Source organism: Atractosteus spatula, chromosome 8 (assembly GCF_055471065.1).
Source record: "Atractosteus spatula isolate fAtrSpa1 chromosome 8, fAtrSpa1.hap1, whole genome shotgun sequence".
Taxonomy (NCBI): domain Eukaryota; kingdom Metazoa; phylum Chordata; class Actinopteri; order Semionotiformes; family Lepisosteidae; genus Atractosteus; species Atractosteus spatula.
In genome coordinates this window covers 33,274,627-33,300,952 of record NC_142713.1, presented here as the reverse complement: position 1 = coordinate 33,300,952, position 26,326 = coordinate 33,274,627, and the positions used below count along the sequence as shown (strand labels likewise).

Sequence of the window (26,326 nt, the reverse complement as noted above, 5' to 3'; positions counted from 1 at the left end):
ATATAGTAAAAAAATGACAGGAAACTTTGGAGTGGTATATTAGGAAAAGCCACCATCCAGAGTGCAGAATGTGCCTCATAACTCCAGAGAAAACTGAATCCACACCATGCTAATCATCAGAGCATGCTGTGTTAAGGAAGTCTCTGAGAGTACTTTTAAAGTATCGCCGAGTCGCAGAGATTTTCTTTGAAAGAATTCTTGCTTTCAGACAACACCCACTCCTGAGCGTCACCAAGCAGCAATAGGAATGTGCAGTGAATTGCGTTTTTTTTCCCTTTAGACATTTAATTTCCATTGTTGCATATCCAGACCAAAGTGTGAACAAAGGCAAGCCCATCATTTTCTTTCAGTTGCTCCAGCAGTTTCGGAATACATAATTGACAATGGCTGTAAATGAAATTATTTCAAATAAAAGACAAAAAGAAGCTCACAATTCATAATATGAAATATTATAAAAAGTCACAGCATTTTCATTTTTAAATGTTTATAGCAGCAGAAGGATAATGTTTTATTGTGTATATTTATGTGCAAAAGGTGCCTAACATTTGTCAGAAGCTTAAATTTTTAAGTTTCATAAACAGTAATTTAAAACACTCAAATTCAGTTACATTCCTATTTACAATATTAATTTACAAAATAATATTCTGTATAAAAATGCATAAATTTAAACTCTTCTTAAAATGAAGCTATTTCCCATTTCTATCTGAAACAGTCCAATCTGTTAAGATCATAAGTTGCTGTGCACTTCCTCTGAATGATTATAACATCCAAATGTTGCACAAATTGTGTTCAGTACTGAGGTAGTTTCCTTCCAATTCTTGATAAGAAATAACCATTTAGTTCTCAATATCTGAAGGAGAAAAACTATTATGTGCTTGTCCTGTAAGGCAGAATAGTAAGAGTCCTGTTACTATCAAATGGCTGTTCGTAGATTTCTGCATTCTGCTCAGGTAAAGACCGTTGAGTTTCTCTGGCCTTGTCTTCATCAGGTTCAGAGTCTGTGTCCACTGCAGCATAAGGGTTTTCATGTAACGTCACTGGGTTGTATGAAGTAGACTGGCTGTAGTTGGAATAGAAATCATGTTGTGGCCTCCACAGTGTCTTCCCAAAAGTTCCTGGAAAACGAATCGACCACAGGCTGTCAGAGTTCAGACTTCCAAGAATGCCAAAATGAAAACTCTGAAAGCTGACATTATTCAAGGCACTGTGATATGCATATTAAATTGTATAAGCCTCTCATTACAAAATTAATTGTTACATATTTACATTTCAACCTACCCATGAATGTGTTTGACGGCACTCTTTCCCGGGGCCTGCTGTGGTCTTGAATGTCACTTTCTGTGCATGATCCCTCGTTATGAGCATGAATTGTACTATGAAGGTTTCCACTGGGCAACTGCATTAAAACACTGGTGGCTGTTGAGTCAAATGGGTCCTCCATTGTGTTTCCACATGGATAATAATTTTTCTTTGAATATATCAGGCTTCCATTACAAGAATCAACACAAACAGCTCTCTGGTCAGCTGAGTAACCTAGATGTAAAAAAACTGCAAAATAAGAACAATATATACAAAAGAACTTCCAACTATTTCTAAGATGATAAAGTGTTAAAAGTATAATGGGGGAACTATCACTATTATTAAACATACAATTACATACATCAAAAGCCAAAAATACACTAAGTTAGGTACAGTAAAGCTCAGGTTCAAATACAGGAAGTACAAACAGGATGTTCAATGTGACAAAAGTAGCCTAACAATACATAAAGCTGGAACGTTTCATAACTCAGAGGAAAAACATTTACCTGTGAATCCTTCAGAGGAGTCAGTGCTATACATATTTTCCCTGGTTCGCATTGAACCTATGGTTGATTGGTAATGACAAAGAAGAGGGTCCATTACTCCCTCAATGTCTGCTTCACTCCCATTATCCAGGTGACAAATGCCTGTAACAGTTCATCAACAACACTTTTTACTTCACCATTTATTGATGCTTTTTAAAGTCACATCTTTTAAATTTCATTTCTCCGCATTACAGCAAATTTATAAGCCTTATAAGAGTGAAATTTCCATGGTTTTTTAAAGACATACCATTTAGATCTCTCTGTTGCATGTAAAATCCGGAAATCGAAGATGACATGAAGTGATGGTTGCTGCCATTTTCTGAAAGCACGTAACCATCTTGTCTATCAGCCAATGTTCCCTGTGATGACAAATAGCTGGGAATATCTGCAGGCAGATTTGTCTCATCTAAGGAAGAATGGTAGCCAATGTTAAAAGACATGAAACCAATTTCTCGTTTCCTATTCACATGCAAGTTTATATTCATTTTGCTTTAAAAGAAAAGTTACACTCTAACAGGCACCTATCAACAAGCAGAACTTTACACTAATCCGTTCTTGCGATGAAACAAATCTGAAAAGGGAGCACAGAGTAGTAAGCAGATTAACATACCTGTGTTTGTCACACTGCAGTCCTCATTGCGTTTTCTTGTGTGGTATATAATGACCACCCAAATAAGAGAGGTTCCTACCACACAGCATACGACAGCAATAATCACAATGCCAACTGTAGTCCAGCCATCCTCCTCTGTTCCTTGACTAGTATTTTGAGTTGAGTCACAATTTGGATTTGGGAGGACATTCAGCCTAATATTACCCCTTTCTGTCCCCAGTGTATTCGACATTTTACATGTATACTTCCCAGCATCTTCTTCATCTGTGTCCACAATGATAAGAAGCTGATTTCCAGCAGCAAAAAAGTGCCTCTCTGTCACAACTAGAGGATTATCATCTTTTGTCCAGTTCAATTTGGGGGCAGGACTTCCACCAGCAATGCACTGTAGAACTGCAGTTTCACCTTTTGCAACAGTTCGGTCTGTCAATGGACGCAAGAAACAGGGTGTTTCTGTATGGAAAAAAACACAAACATAACATAAGTTATATAACATAAGTCATAAACATAACTTATTTAGTACAGCTGCAGAAATGGCAGCTAATTATATATATTCTACCTCCTAAAAGTTAGCTTTTTTACTATTGTCCTATGCTGCATAAAGCTTTGAATCTGAAAGATCTGAAATAAATTATAGTAAGCTTTTTATATGTTGTGTGTAAGTGATATGCAGTACAATACTCTAATACTGATACTACACTTCATTTTATTTCTAGGTCAGTGTTCCCTTCTTTAAAAGGTAAAATGAGCTCTTACCCAGCACGGTTAGCGTAGCATTAGCAGACACTGTCCCAGCAGTGTTTTGGGCATTACAAGTGTACACTCCTATATCCTCAGTTTTGACTTGAACTATCACAAAAACATAATCCTCCGGCATGACATGCATGCGTCTCTCTCTGGCTGCGGGAAAATCTGTGCCACCATCTTTCTGCCAAGCAATCTGAGGGCTGGGGTGCCCAACAGCTTTACACTCCAGACGGGCTGTGGCTCCTGCCCTTACTGTGAGATCCATGGGCATTTTAGTAAAGGACGGAAGCACTACAATATAAAACATACTGCAGTTAAAAAAGGAAAGACATATTACAAAAAATATAATATTTCTAGAAAGTGGTAACCTTCCAGCTGCAAGACAGGCACTTTATATACTTTTTTTTGTAATGTAATACTTTTTTTTTTAATAACAGGTAGGACAGACAATAGTGTTTGCAAACCAATACTTTACAAGTTGTTATTCATTCACAGGCAATGAAAAAAGGCACTTACTGTTTACAGTGAGCTTGGCTTTAGTAGAATACGATGTGCCAAAGTGATTTGATATCACACACTGGTATCTGCCTTCACTGCTAAAGTCTACATTACGAAGCCAGAGGGTTGTATTATACTCCACAACTTCGCCTTCCTGAACACGAGGATGAGCATGATTCTCAATTTCAGCATCGTCCAGTGCCTCATTGTCTTTTTTCCAAGCAAACGTCATTGGGGAATCACTGGAACTTGCAGCAGAGCATACAAAACTCACATTGGATTCCTTTATAACTGACTGAGTCTCAGGCTGCACTCTAATCTGAGGCTTGGGGAAATCATCTGTAAAACAAAGCATTAAATTAACTTAAAATAGTAAAGTTAAAAGAATTATGTTACAGACAAGCACTTAACAATAAAGGGCTGAGGTGAGCTGGTACCTAACCTGGCAGACAATGGCTGCAAGGCAGAATACACCCCAGGCAGAATCCCAGTATATTCCAGGGCACATAAAAAAAAGCTAGTTCCAGGGCCTGTGCACCATGCCTCTACCATGATGTTTGCATACACATATTGAACCATTACACACTTTGTGTAAATTAGGTAAGTGTTCCTTCCTAGAATGTACCCATAAAACATTAGATTTTTTAAAGTCTTATCAGAAATATGATTAGAAACGAAGAAATGGTGGCAAAGAAAAGGCCTTTTAATTATACTTTATCCTTTATTATAACTTTATAATAAGATTTATCCATCTTAAATCTGGGCATGAATTTAAAAAAAAGTAAAAGATACTGTAAATATTGGTCTTTCAAAAATAAACCTTGTACCTACAGTATGCTGAGAAATAATTTCCAGCTTTTCCATAAATATTTTATTAATGTGTGTCCTCATGAAGACATAGAATGAGTGTGATCATTTCTAAATGTCTGGAAAAAGTTTGGTCTTAAAAAATGCAATTCCTCTATAAAGTGAAAATAATCAGCTTTTGAGGAAAAACTATGAAAATCCTATTGGAAAGTTCATTAAACTTACTGAAAAAAATGAACCTAAAATAAAATGACCAGTGTGTATACATTTTTATTTTCCAAATTATAACCAGGTTTGGGTGCAATGAAATAACACTCTTTTTTTTCATGTGATGAAACTATAGAGGAAGCCTCTTAATCAGCTCAGTTACTCTCCACACAAAACGAGGCTGGGATGATTCTGGGGTGTCAAACATAAGGCCCTCAGGCCACAGCTGGCCATCCAAGCCCATTTGTTCAACCCCCATGGCAGTCATGGTCATCAGCCAGGTTTCAATCTGCATCTTGCCTGAGCAAGAAGACCCCACGCAAGAAGCAGGCATGCTAGGTAATGTTACTGTAACAATGCTGCATGGAGTTCTCTACCTTTATCCCGTCTCAGTGACCATGTTCTAATGATGTCTTAGGTAAGCGTATTTTTACACAAAAAAAATCCTCAACATTTTGGAGCATCAGTTGAACCGGAAATGTATCTAATATTTGTTTTCAAAATAATACTTTGAACACTGTAATAAGGACCATATAATTATGTTAGAGAAGGAAAGAAGAATAAATAATGTTGTGTGGTTTAAGAGAAGTAGTGAAATTCATATTTCTTTGTAGAAGTGAAAGGAAAGCATGCTTGATTTCTACAAAAGGTAACTATTTTCCAGAGAAGAAACATGAATTTATTTATGTTTTTGTATTGCTAACATCTAGTAAAGAGTGCTTTGTAATTCTAGTTTTATTTTTTGTCACACAATGCATTTTAACCTTGCCTTTTAAGGGCTCTGCTTTTTAAAAGTAAATATAAACTACAAAGACCATGGAACAAGGCAAACTCATTTTTAATTATCACTGCAGGAGCTATGTTAGTTTTATCAGTTGCTCACGCAGGTTTTACAGGTAATTTTGATCACTAATCTCATAGCCAGTTTAACTCTCATTTCAGTCCTGCAGTTTATCAGCTCATATACAGTCAATCCCTCATTTTACAAAATTCTCAAAATGATGTGTAATGTGAAATTTCATATAATGAAAATTAAATTCCTATTACTTCATATGTAAAAGCGTTCAGCTCGTTCCAAAGGTCTAGAAAATTGTGCAATATTGCCTTAAGAGTACTGAAATGTCAAAAACAGTATTGTTGGTTTAACATAGTTAACAAGAACATTTAACTTAGTACTGCAGTTCACAATATAAATAAAATGTGTAAAAATTGTAAACTGTTGGAAAACTGCATAGTGTGGCTAAATGGTCACTTGTTTTTTTTCAATGCTTTCTGTCATTTCAGGTCTTTCAGCCAGGAGACAAGCCTTCCTTGTTTTCTTTGATTTTGTAACATCTGAAGCACACGAACACTTGAATCATTTTGCCGATGCTATGTTAAAAATAACATAGGATGTTCAATGATAATAAAATACTAAGTCAGATTAAAAGCAAAAAGGCTACAAAGAGCAGAGTTTTTGATATAGCAAAAATTCATAAAACGAGCATGCGTATAGCAAGTAAATAGTGGTGTGTTTATTTTTGTAATTTGTAAAACAAGATGTCCTTACAGTATTATTTTCAGCAGGAGCAATACTTATGCAGTGTACAATATTCACAAATGTTATATTTTGAATGATTACAGATAATAAGGCTAAAAAAACGTCCCCTAGTGGCATCTGTGAAGACACAGTGACTGCTAACTGCATTTTAAAGGAGGTTACGTCCTAACAAACACCAAAAACACAAAACAGCCACAAATGACTGAAATGCTACGTACAAACATTACGTGGAATTATTAGTACTATGTATGGCCCACTAAAAATTCATTTAAATGAAAGCTGGTCCAATGTAGCAAAGGAGTTTGACTCCTCTGCATTGAACAGCCATTGTTTATCAACATGTATTTTTTAGCAAAATGTAATTAATGCTATAATAAAACTGAAACTTACCACATACAAAATCCTCTGCGTTCACATTAAATATACTTTTTCCCTTTAACAACTGGGGATGGGCACAGCTGGCATTAATGAAGGACAGAAACTTGTGCTCTACCACCCACGATGGCAGCCATTTCAGCTGGCAATCACATAAGAAGCTGGACGTGTTTAAGTGCCTATAGAAAGTAATTACAGACTATTAAGATTACATTAAACAAAGCTTGAAAGGAAAACAAAATTACAAACAATGAGATAGGTAAAAGGACTGTTGTCTACAAAAGTTGCATCACACTTAAGACATTTAAATTAACATGAAAACACTTAGCAACACTTACAATTCCTCAAGCTGCTTCATTTGTGAAAAGGCATGTCCTTGAATAGACATGATTGCATTGTTGCTCAGGTCTCTGAAAAAAGAGAGGAGGTAGCAATGAACTTAAGAATAGTTTTAAACCCACGGCTTTAAAAAGCAGTCCTTGTTAAACATTTGGTTAATTTAATATATCTGGAGAACTGAAGGGCTGCAAACACTTCAATTATCAAAGCAAAAAAAGTCAGAGCTTAAGGGCAATTAAATTGGGCTGCACCATACTTGGTTAATCATGCAGTGCTGAGCTTTAACTCCTTTAAAATGCAACACAACTGTGAAAATCTAATTAAATGCATATGTTACTGGCTCAGAAATGCACAGTTTTTGCCTACACCCACACAAAGAGTGATCAATGCAAATTCTAGCAGAAGGAAATCCACACGGTTACATACAGCATTGGTCATTGCTTTGTGCTAATTTATATAAAGGAAAGAAGAAAGGGGACCATCTGATATCCTACAGCTGGGTCTGTTTTCTGCAGTTTTATATAATATGATATATATATAATATATGCTCATATATAATATATTTTGACAACTTGTTTAAAAAGTTCTAACTACCCAAGCCTGAAAGTAACTTACAGGTAGACCAGTGTGTCTAGACCAGAAAATGACTTCTTAGTGATGGATCTGATACGGTTTCCCTGAAGGAGCCTGGAACACAACATTTTGCTTTATGTACAAAACAGTTTTTTTTACTACTTAATAACAAAAAAAATGTTCATTTTTAAGTATTCAAAACAATGTATTCATTCAACAAAATAATTGTACTAAAAAATCAGCTAGACCTACATTCCTAAACATAATTTCTGCACTAGCAGATTTACATTAAGTTTTTTTTTCCCCCATCAATTGTTAAAAACGTATTAAAATGAAAATATAAGTGATATTGTACTCTTCTACATTTTTTCTTTAGGAGTCATTTCTGCATGGGGCTGCTCACTTCACATTTCTACATGCATTACATTCTGCAGGGTAATAAAATGTACCTCTTACAAAAACATCTTCAGTAAGGGTTTTCCTTTTACCAGAGTTTATGATGAGAAAAAATATATACTAAAAACAATAACTTACAGCTTTCTTAAGTTGTGTAAAGCAGAAAATGGTCCATTCATGTCTTCAATGGTCCAAGAAATTTCATTGTTTTTCAAATCCCTAAATAGGATTAAAAGTCTAGTTAAAATACCCTGAACACAAATTATCTATTCTTCCCAAGCATAATATGGGTTATGCTTTTGTATATTCCAGTAAAGGTATAGTTAAAAGCATTTAAAGCTTCTTTTGTTTTTAAATAGGCCCTAGGTCATTAATTCAAGGTACTGTCTCCTGCTGGCTTTGCATACTCTTAAGAGATACTTCTAAGGTCACATTAAATGCAAGAGGGGGCACCAATAAGTAAATAAGCAGACAAACAGAAACTCCATAGAACAGCCATTCCTATACTTAAGTCTCCAATAAACCACCCTCAGATTTATTAGATTATAATCAGTTAAGAAAAAACAAATTCTGAAGCCTGTGAATAAAAACTCATATTTACTTTGGCTAGACTTTCAATGCAACAGTGTATTTGTCTACTTTTTTTAATCTTTCCAAACAACTAGCTTCCTCTTCAGATTAATGATGAATGACCTTGGCCTGTATAATCATCACCACCCCTTACCTACACACCTGCCCTTGGCTGACCTTGCACAGCTGACATTTGATTCCATTTAAAACAAGCAGAATGTCTGCAAGCCTTGGAGCTGCATTTGGTTTACTTCACCCTGGATTGTAAAAACTAAAATTCACTTTTTTAAAAAAATACAGTAAGGTAATTAAATCACCTTACTGTATTTAATCATCTTACTGTAGCTGAAAGTTAAAAACACACATATATAAACTAAAAATAGAACTTACTGTTTGGGAAGTAATCTAAAACTGCACTAATAGTGAGTAGTTACTGTAGTCAATGCAATAAACACAGAGGCTTTAAAAGGGTTTCCGTTATGGAAGAACAAACCAAATGCAGCACAAAACAAGAAAGGCACACACCATTAACAGTTTATATGAACATAATTGTGAGACTTACAAAGTATGCAAGTGGGAGAGACCCCGGAAGGCGCCATCGGCAATGAAGCTCACTTTGTTATTTCCTATGTGGAGTTCGCCAAGCAGACTCAGACCCACAAAGCTGGACTCATCTAACCGTGTTAATTGGTTTGAGGTGAGATCCCTGTGAATAAAGCAATGAAGCAATTAAATACAGAATTAAGGCAAAACAATAGATTATCTTCTAAAGTGTGGCCATCTAAACATCTCTACAAATTTTACTGAGGTTGATTAACAAATCAATTCGCCAATTGGGAGTATGGGAGATTGTGGATTATTGTTTTTTTTTTTTACATTTCTTCTAACTGAATCTCTTTAAAAATTCAAATCTGATTAAGAATTTGATTCTAGGGATAACACATGGTTAAGCAAAGTTCCTCTTATTTTTCATAGATCTGCTTTTACTTTAATTTTATGAAGCCTTCCACAGAAATGTATGCAGAATATCATCTGCACATCCCAGAAAAAAAACTAATTAATCTCAATAAGTGCAGACAATAGATTACTTATGTCAAGATGCTTTTCATAGTTTTGATTAGCTAATCCACAATAAATTTAAAAGAACTGATAATACAATTTTAATAATTTGCAGACTATCAAAATTTGCCGTGAATTTTATTTGGCTTCAGTTATTAACAACAAAAAACCTATTGTTGTCAGACAGTTGTCACCTTGGAAACTTTATTATGAAAACCTCATAGATCACTGGTAAGGGGCTCATGTTTTGGCATGAACTCTGCACTCAAGTTGGAAGAGAATAAAAGCAACTCACAGCTCACTGAGTTTTTGGCAAAACTCCCAGGCATCAGGTCTGATCCTGCTGATGGCATTCTGGCTGAGGTGGAGCTGCTGTAACATCAACAGCCCATACAGCCATCCTTTATTGACTTCTGTCAGGTTGTTATGATCCAGTTGTCTGCAAAAGAAAATTCATTAAAAAAATGTATTTACAAATTCTACTAAACATAATTTTCATAATTTACTATTTTTTAAAATTGAATTCGTAGCAAGGCTGCTATCTAAGCCAGATAAAATGAACGTAAAATTACTTATTCCCCAGCAATTCAAGAGCTTCTCTTAAACAAACCTAAATCAGTTCAAGTGCAAAAGTAGAGATTAAGGATCTCCACGTTCTCAGGGTCACCTTAATTAATGGGACTTAAACTGATGTCAGACTAAGATCAGATATCTAGATCACTTTATGAGCCATATACAATTTCTTGCATTAGGAATTTGTCTTTTCGCATACCCCAGCTTGCTCTCCATGAGACACACAGGCGGGGAGAGAGAAATGCACCTTATCTTTTTAAGTTTCCTAAGATACTGAATTTTACGCCTCAGCACACACCGAAATATCGCAAATTGACAAGGGGGACCAAGGGGCATTGTAAAAAAAATCAAGGATATAGTGGTACAGAGTCACAGATTGTTACTTATCACAAAGAGTAAATTGAAGACCACCATTAAGAAGTGGAAGGTGCATCATACCACCTAAAAACTACCTAAATGAGGCTGCTCTTCCATACTGAGCAATCAGGCAAGCAGGGAACTAATATTAGATGCCACTCTATTATTATTAACTATCTAGTCAACAATAATTCTGAAAGATTTCCTCAATGCGACGTCTGAAATGGGAGTCACTGTTCAGCAATAGACTGGTCTCCTAACAAAGTCAACCTGTGTGGCAAGTGGCAAGAAAAGGGACTACTGAAAAAATACTTAAATCATATATGTGGTATATCTTAAATAGTCTCATATAAATAATCTCATATGATATACTGCACATATGTGACAGAAGGTTTTGTAGCCAAACAATACAAAAAATTTAACATTGTCAAAATGCAAAGCATTACATCTGGTGCTAGCCCAAACACAGCACAATCCCAGCTGTCAGGTTTGGTGGTGGTAGCATCAGTTTATAGAGATGTTTTGCAGAAGCAGCTACTAAGGAGCTTCCCAGGATTTGCAAAGTACATACAAATCCTGAAGGAAAAACTGTTCGACTCACCCCAGAATCTAAAACTTTGTTAAAAATTCACATTTTAGCAGCACAATGACCTGAAGCACAAGGCCAAAACCACACTGAAGAGAGATATCACAATGATAAGAAGAGAGTGAATATCATTGAGTGGGCAGTCAGTCCTAAGTTCCAAATTTATAATGAGGCTTGATGATTGCAGTCTATCATATATCCCAAACAATCTTGTCGGAACTGACAAGGGAAATACTTTTGCCAGGAAAATGATAAAAAAATACACCATCCCATTGTGCAAAGCTAGGAGAAAACAATCCAAATATACTGACTGCAGTAACTGCTGCCAAACTTGCTTCCAACATGAATAAGAAGGATAAAGACTTGTGCAATCACTTAATGTTACTTTGTGTATCTTCTTTGCTGACTTCTTTTATATATATAGTGGTGTTTAGTTTTTATAATTAGTTTGAAATAAAAAATTTAAATTTTACTTATAATTCATTTAAATGTAACTGGCAGGATATGCATGCATGCTTTTGCAATGCTATCAATAATATATATATACTTATAAGTTTATACTTACAAAACCTCCATATTACTTAGCCCCCAGAAAGCACCATCCATCAGCTTGTTAATACCATTTCTCTGCAATTTCAGGGACTTCAAGGCATGCAATCCATGGAATGTCAGTCCGTCGACTTTCTTAATTCGATTTCTATTTAGTTCTCTGTAAAATGATTCAAAAATAAAAATATATCAAGGGCAATGCCAAAGAGTAACAACACCAATCACTGCTTCATGTATAAACAAAAATAGCTTACAGGTGTTGCAAATGGGGTAGCTGAAACATCTTGGGAGGAACCAAAGAAATGCGGTTTCTGTTTAGCTTCAGAATCTGCAAAGTACTTGACAAATTACCAAAACAACCTGGCTCCATTACTCCAATTTTGTTGTTGTTCATTAATCTGAAACAAAGAAAATGGTTACTACTATTGATTCTCGATCAAATGCAGTTTACAGCAAATGTAGTTTTTTTAAATGCAGTTTAAAAAAACAAAAACAAACTTACAAATATTTTAAAGGCAGCTCTGGGAATGATGATGCTTTAAGTTCTATTATATTATTGCTGCTGATGTCCAGTGTTTCCAGGGATTGAAAAGATTTCAGTGTTTCTGGAACCAGCTTTGAAATCCTGTTGTTAGCTCTGCAAAATTGTAAAAAAGAAGGTTAGAATTTTAGCATATAAAATAGATAAATTCCTTTAGAGCACAATCAAAGCACTCTAACAAATTATAGTTCTTCACAATACCTCTTTGCTTTAACTTTTACACTTGCAATATCCTTTTATAAATACATAGCTTGTTTTCAGGTTACATAATAAATATATATTTTTCAGGTGTCAATATAGTGATACTTCAGCTAATTAATGCTATCAAGTTAGGTAACAGGTCATACAGCCACTGGTTTATACTGTGTTATTTTGTTTATAAGGTAATTACTAACAAGGTATTAAAAACTGGCAATTACTTTAGCGATGAATAACATTCCCTTAGTGAAAGCATACCACAGCAGAAGCCAGCAATTTCCTGAACTGCACGCCTTCTAAATTGCAGTGCAAAGCTGTTCAGTTATAAACACAACTTGCACAGTGTGCCCTTTGTAAAGGGCCTGCTGCATTAAACAGAAATTCCTTATACTGCTGGACAGTAGAGCTTATTTCAGTATTCATATTTACATCAACATAATTTAAAAAATATCTATATGCTTCTTTCATTTTGTTGATTTTTTAATTGGGTTAAAATTCTTAAAATTCAGTCGTGCCACAAAATTTCAGAAAAAAAGGGGGATTAGGAGGAATAAATTAAAAACTTGAGCAATTTTAAAAGTATATTAAATGTCCCAACCTAAGGTAAACTAAGATCATCTCTCAAGTGTAACAATTTAATATGCATATAAACATATTAGACCAGTGACCACTTCTATGAACTGTTAACAAAACTAAGCTTTAAACAAAGAGTAAATAAACACATCGAACACTTCAGCCTCTTTTGGCTCCACAGTGAGATTCTTCTTACTGCTTTTCAGCGTGGAAATAACCTCTAACGTGTTACTGAAATGCTGACACAGCTTCCCATTCTAACAACTTAAAATATTTATATATACATCTATTAATTTATATATAACTAATTACTTAGTGTAAGGGATGCTGTAAGTAATCGGTTTCTACCATAATACATCTGTACAAATCTGCAGTATTTTATAGGGTGCTGGGACATTGCACACTAGTTGGGTTTCATGTCTCGTGTTACCTAGTCTAAAAGTTGCAAGTAGGGAGACTAAAACCTGAATTTCCAGTTCCTTGAAAGAAATCAAACTTACAAGGCTCCTGGCTGCACCAAAGCAAAAAGAATCTGTCAACACTTTTAACAGCTTCATACCCTTCATACAGGATTCAGCCCTGGGCTTTTAAGCTGTGATGTGGCAACAGGATACGGGGCTTTAGTGTTTTTGTGCTTGCATGCCTGCTACCTTCCAGGTACAAACACACCTGGTCAAAATGTGCTCTTCAGCAACAAACTAGCATCTAATCCAACTGTAATGAATTAATGATATTCCTGACAAGCCACTGATCATTACTCTTGACTTCTACAGACTCAACAGTGAAACATGTATCACAGAACACAAGTGCAAGTATATTTAAAATCTAGAACAGGAGAAATGTCTTTGTAAGGGTTGTGGGACTATGGATCAAGCTATGCTGTTCATGCTGACAAAGTTACTTCCCTGATTTCTTTCAAGAAATGGCTGGATGATATGCTCCTTGGTAATTAGCAACTACCCAATGGGCTAGACAAAAATCATAAAACGGACTGGACATTTTATTTTGTACTTATGTCTCAAGGGCTGAAACTGAAAGGATCATTATTTTCAGTTTAACTCCAGACCTACCGTCCACTACAGGCTGTGTACAAGAATAAGACTTTTTTTTAAAAAAAGAGAATTTTACATTTTCAAGGAGGATGCTGTAGGCAGAGGGTTCAGGTGGCAGTATTTGTTGTTTAAAAGACTTCTTTAAAAGTCTCTTTAAAAATCAAATCCTTGACTCATCGATAAGACATATCCTTGATAAAATGAAATTGTGCAAGACCAAATAGCCTACTAACTTCTATAGGCTATGTAACTCAAAACAACATAATACTATTGAGTATAATTAAGGCAGCAAGCATTTCCATTATTACCAATTATTATAAAAAACAAAATTATCTTTAAATGAAGGTGGATGAGAAGACCCAAAAATTCAACATCCACAGATGTTTTAGGGACACATCTATGTTTTAGCACAAAATGATGAAACATAGATATGTACAGTAACTAACACAGAGTCAAAACCTTTTTATATTACAGCTTCTTTTCACTGCTACACATGCTTTCACTCTTTCAAAGCTTGCCCTTGAAGCTTTCCACTTTGACTCTCAAAACTACAAATAATTATGTACATTACACTTCTATTGTATATTGGTGCTACATTGTTACATTCAGGAGTCAAGATCATCAGACCAGCACCTTATCAAATGGCAACAGCATATGCTGTATAACTTTTGTCAAATGTATTTCAAATAGTTTGCAATTGATAACATTCCAATTAGCAGTTTGTTGTATCAAAACAAAACGTGTTACACCACTGTTATTATTACACTGAATAATTCCTATAGAATGCTGTTTAGTTGTTTTGATTTTATGATGAATGTTAAAGTTTTATATGAGCTGAAAAGTCACTTTGTGCTTCCTGATTTTACATGAAATTGAGCTTTGCAACTCTTAATGACTTTTTGACTATTTCTTTAAGCAAGAGGCTTCTTGGCATTTTGTCTGTTGGCAAAAAAAAGCTTAGTAAGGACATGGGACGACACACCCACATATACATCACTGCTAGCTGAAAGCCAACAATTTGACCAAAAAATCAATATGGTCAAACCATTTTTCTGTATATGAATAAACTACAAAAGTGGAGATTAAAAAGTACTCAAATGAGTTTTAGTTATTATTCATCTGCTGTATATTCATATTGCATTTGGATCCTAGCTACCACCCAAAAGTCCTGTTGTTAAGCACTGGTTATGTTGTAGTTACAGGGGTAGACATGCACAATTTTCCTTGGGAAAAACGTTTCTTGTATGTGGCTCTCACACTCATGATGTCTAGCTATTAAAGTATTAATGTTATATTAGCAGAATTGCTATACACAACAACATAACTTTATACCACTTTTTACCATTTTTCAGAATAAACAATATCAACTGAATCAAGATCAATGGTGGCAGTGCTAAAATCCATTCATAGTTTATGTCTTACTCCTTTTACAAAGCAATTTCAAATTTTGGTGGGAACCTCTCATAGAACATAATACTGATCTGGAAAAAGTACACAGAGGATGGACCAGACCAATTCCTATCCTGTATGGACACACTAAAATAATAACTGACTACATTTATCAAAGAATAAAACAAACAGAGCAATAAAGCTCAGGTAAATTACATTTAGCAACTTCAGATTAGTTCCATGTCAATACCTGCTGCCTACTACCATGACAACATCAGACATTGCTTTTCTCAGATGCCCTCATCTTGAGACCTAGACAACGAGTAACTACACAATCAAACGTCAGAGAGCACATTATGCCATTCTGCAACGTAGTGAAACGTAAGAAGGAAGAAATGCCACCTGAAAGAAAAAGACTATTCATTTTTTGCCTGATGTACCCACAAGTCTGTTCCATAGATTTGACAAAAGATCTTCTCTTAAGGATACCAGATCTTAGAAGGACACGCATTAAAGGCGGAACCAAAAGAACAAGATCACTGCTTTTTAATAACATTTGCAAAAAATGTTTTAACATTTTTAATCAAAAGGATGAATTGAAGGGCCACATACTTCAGCTGCTAAGGGCCCTCCAGTGAAATCAGCTCCCTAGTTCAGTTCCATTACTGAATGCTTTTTATAGCATATATTTTAAGTACATTTTCCTGTCGAGGTAATTAAGAAGTTTAAGCAATAATAATAAATTATGTGACTCAAAATGTGTTTTTAACACTGAATCAGAAGCTGTGGCATTTAATGACCAGGGCTGAAAACAAAAACTGCTTTGTAAATGGTTTTTATTTCCTATCACTAGATCTTCAGTTCTCAGGCCAGTCCCCAGACAGACAAGCATAACATTGTGCATTTAGATAGAGAGTCTTCAAATTTGTTTAACTGATTTTCTAGTAAATAAGTTTATTAGGAGTCATGACATTAAACCTTGGGGCTGTCTTGTCAGTCTTGTAGTTGTGTTACTACTGATTTTTTTCTTTTATCCTCCGAGAAGAGGAGCCCATAAAAACAGACATACATGACATATGTCCCTTCATCATTACATTCCAAAGCTTATTTTACCAAGAGTAATGACAAGATGATACTAATCAAACAGAATGAAATCACACATGGTACACAACGTTTTGAAAAAGGATACCTCAATAATCACTTAAACGAAGGTCTGTGAGGTCTTGAAACAAACGTAAAAAGGTTCACATATGCAAGGAGGCTATTTCGTACATCTGGCTCACTTGGGTGTTAAAAGGTAATGGTTCACCTATTCTAAAACCTGGGTGCCAGCTTCAACATGGATTGTAGATTGTTTCACACTCCCTCAACCTGTTGTGTAAAGATGTTCCTCTTATTCTCAGATTTAAATGAATGTTCACATAGTTCTATGCACTGCCCAGCTGTGTTATTGAAGTAGGTTCCCTGGATTTTTCAAGAAATGGCTAGATGAGATCCTTATTTTATAAAGCTATGAATAGCTAAGTGGGCAAAACAGGCTGAAACAGACTCCCCTTATTTGAACATTTCTTATGTTCTCTCACATCTGCCTTCCCCACAGTGTGGGATGAGCATGCTTGTGACAAAATGTAAAAATATGTTTAGTTTTGAATGCAAACACTAATACTTAGGTATTTTGCATTCGGATTTACACAAATTAGTGAATTCTAGAATTTACACACTAAGCAATGTGTATGCAGTGTCTACCAAAACTCAATTCAGCTAAATGAATGGGATTTAACATAAGGAATTCAGCTATTTCATTTTATAGTAAGCTATCATTAGAAACTTATTTTTCAATGCTAAGACTAGTTCCATTTGTATTAACATCATGATCTGTCACGTCATGTGCTGCACAACGAATTAACAGAAAGATCTGTACAACAGTCTACAGACAGTTAAAGGAGAATTCTAGCCTTGTTGCTTTTTGAGCATAAAATGTTGTTTGCTTTCAAATGTGTATCAAAAACACTGCCAAAATATTTCACTTTGGAAATCTGTATGCCAAGAAGAAAAAAAAAAGAGCTATTAGCTTTTAGCCACATTTGGAAGTAGTTTATCTGAAAAAAATCAGTCAAACTGAGTATAATCAGAGCTTGAACTGTTTATGAACAACAGAAGCCAAAGCTGCACAAAACAAGTTCTTAATACGCCCTTAAAAAGCAAAAATCTAAGAGCAGCTGAAATCAGACTTTCTCAGCCCAGCAAGGAAATAAATGCATCACTACTTATGAGTAAATAAAATACAAATACTTTTCTGATGTTGTAAGGCACCCTTCTGTATATAATTAATATGATGGCAAAAACAAAGAAGGATGCCTGCAGGCCCAATATACTTAATACTGACTAAAATTTTCCCCTTCTGTGCTTTAGTTTTTCAAATGTAGCCCCCAAAATAAGCACTGAGGTATTGAATATCACTTATTTCTTATTTAAACAGCCAAGCAGACACAGCGGCAGCTCCATCTGACTTTGCTGACCTAAGCTCAGCATAAAAACAAGCCCCAATAGATTGCCAGATGTAAGTAATTGAGTTGTGATCATCTTAATTAATTGAACAATTTTCCAGGAATTCATGTGATTTAACTCCTCCAACTTTTCAAAAACATCAATTGAAACTTTCTTTTCTTTATCTGGCATTCCCTGAGCAGCACCCAGAAGTGTGAGATTTAATTCAGAATTAAAGAAAGATACTGGTTTTAAGTTGTTGTAGCTATTCTTTGTTTATTATATTAATAAAGTGGCCAAACACACAGACATGAAATAAGTTCATCTTATCTTCACTGCTGATTCACAATGTCTTTTAAGTACTTGATCCTCCACTCTCCAAAGCAAAGCAATCCCTGGTTTTCATTAAAGGCGCCACAGCATAAAAGGGAGTCATATGATGGCTTTTAGAAACTCTGTTCTTTTTCCAATAGGAAATACCACACACACACACATTCTCCACAAGTGCTTTGCCAGCACTAAAAAAAGTGATTTGCCTTTTGGCGTACACACATACACACACTTCTCCAAGATAAGACGCCATAGATTTACTTGTCAAGAAGATGATTATGACTGGCAGTAATTTGGAAAACACCTTCCTATCTGCAGAATTTACTGGAATTCTTAAATTTTAGATTGCACAAAGATGTAGCATATTAGACTGAACATTTAAAGAGCAACTTTTTGGGGACACAAGCTATTAAAATTCATTACAGCCAGAAACTGGAATTATTTATAAAATAATCTGAAAATGATCCACCTTTGTATCCAAGAGCCTTTTCAGTTGTATGGTTAAATCATTTGTGTGCAACACTTGAATTTGTTATTTGTACTGTTACTTAAAATATAAATCGCCTTGCTTTCTGTACCCCATTGGTGCAAGGCCGTTGGCTAAGCAAACACTGAATACAAGAATTTGTTCTTAACTGATCTACTTGGTTAAAAAATTATTAAGTCAAAACATATTCCCATGCACAGTACTCACAGACCCATAAACATTTCTCCCCTTTGGCATCTCCTCAATTACTTCAAAAGTAAACATGCTTCAATACTGTGAGTGCAATTAGATCTTTTCTAGAACTTTATGTCGTGAAATATGACTGGCGTACTGAAGGCACAGACACTTTACAAAATTTCTTAAGTATTCAAAGAACATTTCAGAAAAACAATCCTGATTTAAAGTTTAATGACTGTTTTTTGTCCATCCAATTTACTGCTTTTTCTAACCAGAAACTATCCCAGCACGCAACAGGTACAAGACAGCATACTCCCTGGGTGGGACATCAAACCACTGCAGGGCACACACACAGACAATTTTCCCAGAAGTCAAGTAACCTCCCAGCATGTTTCTGGACTCTAGGAGGAAGCCGGGAACACAAGGCGAACATACAAACTGCACGCAAATAGTACCTCAGTTCTGAAATTGAACCCAGGGCCCCAGCAATGCTAGACACTGTGCCACAGAACCTGCCTCCACATCATCCAGTCTCCAATTCTCAAGAGCAATAACATGCTTTGTAGCCATTGTTAGAAACTCCTTAACTCTTAAACATTCTATATTTGTCTAGGAAACAGTTACCCAGTCTCAAACTTAAAATATGGCACGTACTGAAAATCAGGTCTGGCTTTTCCAGAATCTTAAGCTTAAAATACAATTTCCAGTAAGGACCCTATTTATTGAGACATATATCCAATAATAAGCTAAACATATCATGTGCATCCACATAAAGCCCATTTCACTATGGTAAACATATAAAGATAGACAAACTATTATCCAAAAGTCTGTAATGATGCTGAGACTCTTCAGCTGTCTTATGCCGTAAAAGCCATTAGGCTGATACGTAACACTTATACACCCCCTTTTAATAAAACAGTCAACTGATACATTATCATAATCCACAGCAGTGAAAAAGGTAGTTCATGAACCATTTTCAGAATCACAGAAACATTTCTATGGTTCAGGTTTCAATAGATTACAAAAGTATATACAAAATATAACAATGAAATGTGTGGATATTTCACATAAAGAGTACATTGACACAAAATACCTCATCAAGTAATTTGACAACATACTGTAGAATTGCAATTTGTAAAACTTTCCTTCAACAAGGAAAATCCAGTCTAATACCAAAACTTTTTTTGTGATTTTGCTTTGCACCATAATTCAAAAGCTTATACGTTATTCATTTCCTAATAAAATAAAACAAAGGAAACACTATATGGTGTGCATACATTAATGTACTTACAATAAGAGAACTGTAATATTTCTGGAAACCGGCCCCAAATCTGGTATAGACTCCAATTCATTGTTGTTTAATTTTCTAAAAGAAAAAAGAAAAGATCTAAATTACATGGAAACTGATCATTTCTATTTACTTAAGCACTTGTTCATTTATTCATACAGTACTCCTAAATTAGCACCAAACACATACTTACATTTCAAGGAGTTTGTGAAGCTTTGTAAATGAGTTACCATCCAGTGATTTTAACTTATTATGACTCAAATCCCTGTAAAGAAAAAAACAAAATCAGCTAAATGAATACCACAGAAAATAACAATTCAGGTTTAATATAACATGTTCAATTTATTTCTATACAAAATAACTTTTCAATTTTGGCTCTGCCTGAAACCAACAGGAAAAGTGTCCATATAACTGAAAAATGGCTTTAAAAGCATATTTTTGTATTTTGTGGATGCAAGTATAGGCGTTTGTTCTTAATGCTCCTCAGAACTTTAATTTCTGTAATGAATTATTAATGGATTCAAAAGACATCAGGTTTTGTGGAACATCTTGCCAAGCAGGCCACCAGACAGCAACAGGCATGAGCAGATACGTTTTGGTCGGAGTTGAAACATGCACTAATCCTGGCAAATGCCTAAAACAATAAAGCTCTCCAATTATTGACGCTGCTCTGCATGATCAACACTGTGGAGCCAGACACTTTCGCTCAGTAGTTTAGCTTGCACACATCTGGAAGCCATCAAGAAACTTTTGAGCAAAACAACTTGCAATCTGTTAACAAACCTTAGGAAAAAGAAAATATCTGATTCTGTGCTATGCATCCTTTATTTTTTCAAATTTATTTAAGAATAGCTGCAAATGAGAAGAGTCCATTTGACACATGGTTAAAAGTATACTTTAATGATTAAAACAGATGGCATACAAAGGTAGTGTTATACAGTTTTCGTAAAGGCCAAAAGGAAGCTAAAAGTATCTGAACTGGCCTACACAAAACAGACAGATAAAGATCAACAAGATAAACTGAAGTTTCAGACACCTCCAGTTCCTTAAGAAATCCTGTGTTCTGTATATTCTGATAAGAAGAGTGAGATATATCTCTCTCTATATGCCCAATACACGTATAGTCCTTTAAAATGTTCTTAGAATCAAGAATGAATTATAAACATATGCATGCCAGCCAATTCCATTTTTTATTCTTTAATTTTCTTTCATTTACTTTAAGATATCATTACTTCTAACCAAGAAAGCATAGTCTCAGAACGAACCTAGATAAAGACAAATACACCGCGCTTCCTTTCCATTTTCTTTTAAGTATATCTTGGTTTATATTCAAGTTTTGGATTTCTGTATATTTTTATTAATTCACATTATATATAATGTCAAGCCAAAACGTTTTAACAATACATAGCAATAAAAAGGGATTCTTTTCAATAATGTGCTTTTGTGAGGTGTAAACAGAAGATGGAGGAAAAAGCCACAATATCTGCAGGACTACACAGCCATCATGTGATAAACCCATGTGGACCAATATGATCTCTTCTTTTCATTAGCCACAACAAAGCTAAGTTAAACATTATACCCTTCACACCTAGTACAATGGATAACATGTACTGCAATAGTTAACACACCTCTGAAGATATATTCGAAGAAAAGAGAAGATCTGTTTTCTTTAAAAAAGTATACTTTTTCAGTTTTTGTTTCCAAAATTTCCTTCTCCTAGTTTACAGAAACCTGAATCTTATGTAGAGCCTTTCAGAGTTGGTCTGAAATGCAAATCCAACAACAGGTCTTAATCAGTTCCATCAGGGTCTTTGCAGCTGCTAATTCAGCAAAAACAAGCAGTGCTGCAAAACAAAAGACTAGCCTGTTAAGGTTTAAGACGCTCAACAGTAACTCGTAAATTAGCCTGTTAGACACCACAGATTTTTTAAAGCAGCTACATATATTTTTTCAAACTACCAGACCACGTTTTTAACATGAAGACCAGATTTCTTTTAAATTTACTAGTTTCCAGCCAAACAGTTTAAGGAATTAAATTTTTCACACTAAAAAAAAACTTAATGAAATGCTTATCAACGCCAAATTTCAATTCATCATTCTATTTTGTATTGATTTCTCCGGTATTCGTTGTATTGTACCAGTTCCAAATATTACGCCTACATCCAAAATTTGCGTTACTGGACAGAATATTTGCTTATGTACTATATGTATATATGCACACTTTCATCGCAAGATAGTTACACATTTTGAATTTAAAAAATATCAATCGTGCCCTTCCTTCTTATCTTACGTTCCCTTGGAAGCTCGTGACAAAGGGGTTTTTAATTTCAATGAGATAAAAAGTGTACATTATCAGATTTAGGAAAATTGTGTTTATTTCCTTCTCTTTTAAAGGTTTAAAACCCACACACTGTACGTGTTTAACTGAAACTATTTATACATCCCTGGAACTATCGGGTTTTGAAACTATTTACATTCAGGTCACTTCACTGCAGAGCAGTGTTTACATTGTCATTGATGGAGGCGCTGTATTATCACCAGCAATTACCCTTGTGACCTCAGGTACAAAAAAGTAAATAACACTAGCAAACTAAAACCAAATCCTCTTAGAAAAATAAAAATGTGAAAGTCTACTTCCTCAGGTGGCTCAGAATTTCAAATTAGCAGGGATGAGAATGCTTTTTTCCTTATTATCACAATAAAAACGACGGTTTAAATATTAGTGTGTAAAAGGACTCCTGGAAAGGAAGCTCTAATTTTGTCCCTCATGATTTTCTTTATACATTTTATGTTTTGTTTTTAATTATGTGTTGAGAAATCACGTTACGTTAAATTACGTGCCTCCACATTAAATTGTTTTTGGTTTAACTAATCCCAAACCACATATAACTGTAACTTGAGATGTTATGAGTCTAGTCTCTAAAATTCACCATGCCAAATGAAACTCGACAGGAATCTTTAAAGATTAATTTACAATATATTTCTAAACAGAAGTCTGAAACATAAAAATTGATTTTTTTTCTAAAATCTTCATTCTTATACGATTGAGGCGCCCTGCTGCCATTCAAATCTTAAGCCCCTCATGTCAATACAACCATTCACATTTCATGAATAAGGCAGCATGACCCCAGAAGAGAAATTTGAGTAGAATTAGCCACAACTAATTGAAAGCCTTCCTGCATTTTGAGAAAGGGGGAAGGGAGTACCACATACATGTAGCACAGAAACATAAAAAACAATTCTTGAACAGGTATACAAATAAACCAACTACAAAAAGTTATATATGTAAAAAATATCAAAAAATGTCTACATCAATTTTAAATATACTGATATCAGACAAAGTAGCATTTTCTCAAAACGTTCTGTTCATCTCTTTTATCTTTTTATCATATTTTTTACGTTATCTGGCACTAATTACTTGACACATTTTGCTTATATCGCTCTTAAAAAAAACTATTGTAAAGTAATAAACAGGTTAAACTCAAATACATCATATTAAAATAAAACGATGTAGAGCACTTGAAAGTAAGGAATTATACATCCAACAATGAAACATGCGCCACTTCTCCCAAAGTAATTAAACGCATATATGCTAATAAAATATGCGCACTTCAGATGAGCCATCCATCTGTACCGCTAAGGCCCCAGTTAACTGCATTCTCTGAAATTTTCTGAAATGGGATGAAGCCATTCAATCCATATAAGTAATTCAGTTGGAAAAGCAATTATTTTGAATATCAAAATGATTAAAGTTCCCAATTAAACAAGATTGTTTTAAAATCCTTTTATCTTTTCTATCAACACATTAAAGTGACAATTTCTGTCAGACATTATAATAATTCACACTGTAGCATTCAGTTACTGAACTTTAAAAGTCAAAGTAACATTTTTGTCACCTCAGTACAGCACGAGTTGTCAAACGTTAAAAGGTAGCAAACTACCGAAATCCTTACAAACAGTGCAGAAATAAATCAAAAGCTTGCGGTGCAAACAATACAAGTATCCACTTACAATTGCACAATCCAAGGAGGGAGATTCCCAGGAACCTTTTCTAGTTTTCTCCTACTGCAGTCCAGCAGATCTCCAACACATCCGCAAGGAGATGGACAAGATCTGTTTTTTCCATAAAATCCCGACGTTAGATCCACTACCGACAACAGCAAGAAAACGATGAAAAGCTTAGCAGCGCAAAGCGACTGCTTCGCAGCGGACATTTTTGACAATCACTTCAAATCCCCCTTTGCAGTCAAACTTTCCTTTTACGCAGTACAAAAATGATAAATTTAAGAAAGTGAAGCCCCTGTCCCAAGAAAAATATTAAGATGTTGTGAAACAAATTGTAGCGTCTTATATTCCTATTAACAAGTATTCGTCCTCTTTCGAGTTAAATCGGTGAAATTCTTTAAACATATGAAACACAAACAAAAACTTCCCCCACTCCCCTTAAAAACTTTTTCTTTCTACACTCCTTTTCGTTGCTGCAGTTGCAACTTAGAGCCAAGCACCCCGTTGCGAGCATTTCTATTGGACCTGGCGCCCAAGACACATGACACAAACAGTACGTGAGCTGGAGAGTTGTATAGTGATTTGGGAAACGTAGTTTCGAGGAGTGTTGAATGAGCAAGAACTATGCAATTATCCAAGTAGATGATTTACGAAATTAAGATGAACGGGGAAAGAGCACCGCAAAAAGTCACCGTAGTTAAAAAGTTCGCAATCTAGAATGTTATGAAATGTTATGAAAATACCCAAACATAATTTTCCTAGAGCATATCTAAGGCAAATCAAAAGGCTTGTAAGAGCCTTGATTGCCACAGACTTTATTGCTCAACTTCTCTAAACTCTACGTTTCTGTACTCTACGTCAACTCCCGTGAACAAAACCCAAAAAGCTCCTGCCTCAATATGTCAGTTGGTTAGTGTTATCTTAAGTGCTATTGAACACGGACGAAGATAAGTGCCGACCTGCCGATTTGGAAGACAAGGAATGGAGGAAATGTATATGGTCATACTATTTGAAAATTAATTTACTCGTTCATATAAAACTCACACAATTTTCATCTGTAACGAAAAGGACTGTGAGAAACCAGACAGTTAATAAAACAATATTGACTGGTTTATTACCTGAAGAAGGCTCCGCAGCCGAAACGTTGTGTTTTCTTTCTTCTCTTTTCAGCATGGAATAAATCTATTACTGGTTACTACCTGCCTGGTTTCTCATAGAACTTCGAACAAGAATAACATACAGTATATTCTCGTATAAGACTGACTAGATGTGAATAATATACTGTATTAAAACCTGCGACGTCTAGTACAGTACGTGAGGAAAACAAGTCTTTGAAATACCTAATAAAGATTTCACTACTTTTGTCGACTGACCTTTAAAAACACCTAAAACATTACAAGAGACTTAGACCTTCACAACAGAATGTTATTCTCTAGATTAATATTATTGTGAAACATAATATTGATGAAAAAGTCCACAGTATGATAATGCCTTTTATTTTCTAATAATTTATTTGCTTAATTCGTTTAATTAATGTATTTTATTATATGTTCATGCTTTTACAATAAAACAAGGTAGGTAGTGAAAGTGAGAGCATTGCCATACCTTGGGGCAATCATTGAAAAAGATTGCCTTCAGGGAAACAATAAAGTATATTTAAGCAATTTCCTACTAATTTCACATCTTTTTCTGTTGTGTCTTTAACTACATGATAAATGTCCCAAGGTGCCTGTAGAAGTCTGCATTTTGGAAGTAATTACAGCTGACTTTACGTGATCCAAGACTGAAACCAGGGAAACTAAATTATGCATAATTTGAGAGTTCTGATTGCTTGTAGCAGAAACAGATGAACTCTCCTGACAAGGTTTGCCTAGAGCACAAATATTTCAGTTTTTTTTTGTAATTTGTCCAGCTACAGATTTCTTCCCCCTTTATTCTAAATGAAAATTGTACATCCCGGAGAGATTTTGTTCAAGAAAGAATTAGAATCTATTCCAGCCATTCCTTGGGTGGATGATCATGAGTAAACCAAACATTAGATTTGTGGTTTATTTCCTGGTTTAGCTGGTAAATCAAAGTATTTTGCAGTTGTTGTTGTTGTTGTTGTTGTTTGTAAAGAGGTAGAGTTTTCTAATTGTTTTTGTTTGGTTTTGTTTTTCAAATGAACTA

The 26,326-nt window shown here is 34.9% G+C and overlaps 1 protein-coding gene across 1 annotated transcript; it reads right to left on the bottom strand.

Annotated features, from left to right (window-relative positions):
* Nucleotides 1-473: 473 nt before the first annotated feature.
* lrig3 (leucine-rich repeats and immunoglobulin-like domains 3) lies at nucleotides 474-24,614 on the bottom strand. Its single transcript, XM_088924229.1, has 19 exons — nucleotides 24,164-24,614; nucleotides 20,346-20,417; nucleotides 20,156-20,230; nucleotides 12,133-12,267; nucleotides 11,885-12,028; nucleotides 11,647-11,790; nucleotides 9,861-10,004; nucleotides 9,069-9,212; nucleotides 8,075-8,155; nucleotides 7,583-7,654; nucleotides 6,967-7,038; nucleotides 6,644-6,807; nucleotides 3,718-4,038; nucleotides 3,211-3,492; nucleotides 2,455-2,907; nucleotides 2,092-2,250; nucleotides 1,806-1,946; nucleotides 1,279-1,533; nucleotides 474-1,115 (listed from the first exon to the last, which is right to left on the bottom strand). The coding sequence occupies exons 1-19, from the start codon at nucleotides 24,364-24,366 to the stop codon at nucleotides 868-870; spliced, it is 3,309 nt and encodes a 1,102-aa protein (XP_088780355.1). The 5' UTR covers nucleotides 24,367-24,614; the 3' UTR covers nucleotides 474-867.
* Nucleotides 24,615-26,326: the final 1,712 nt, after the last annotated feature.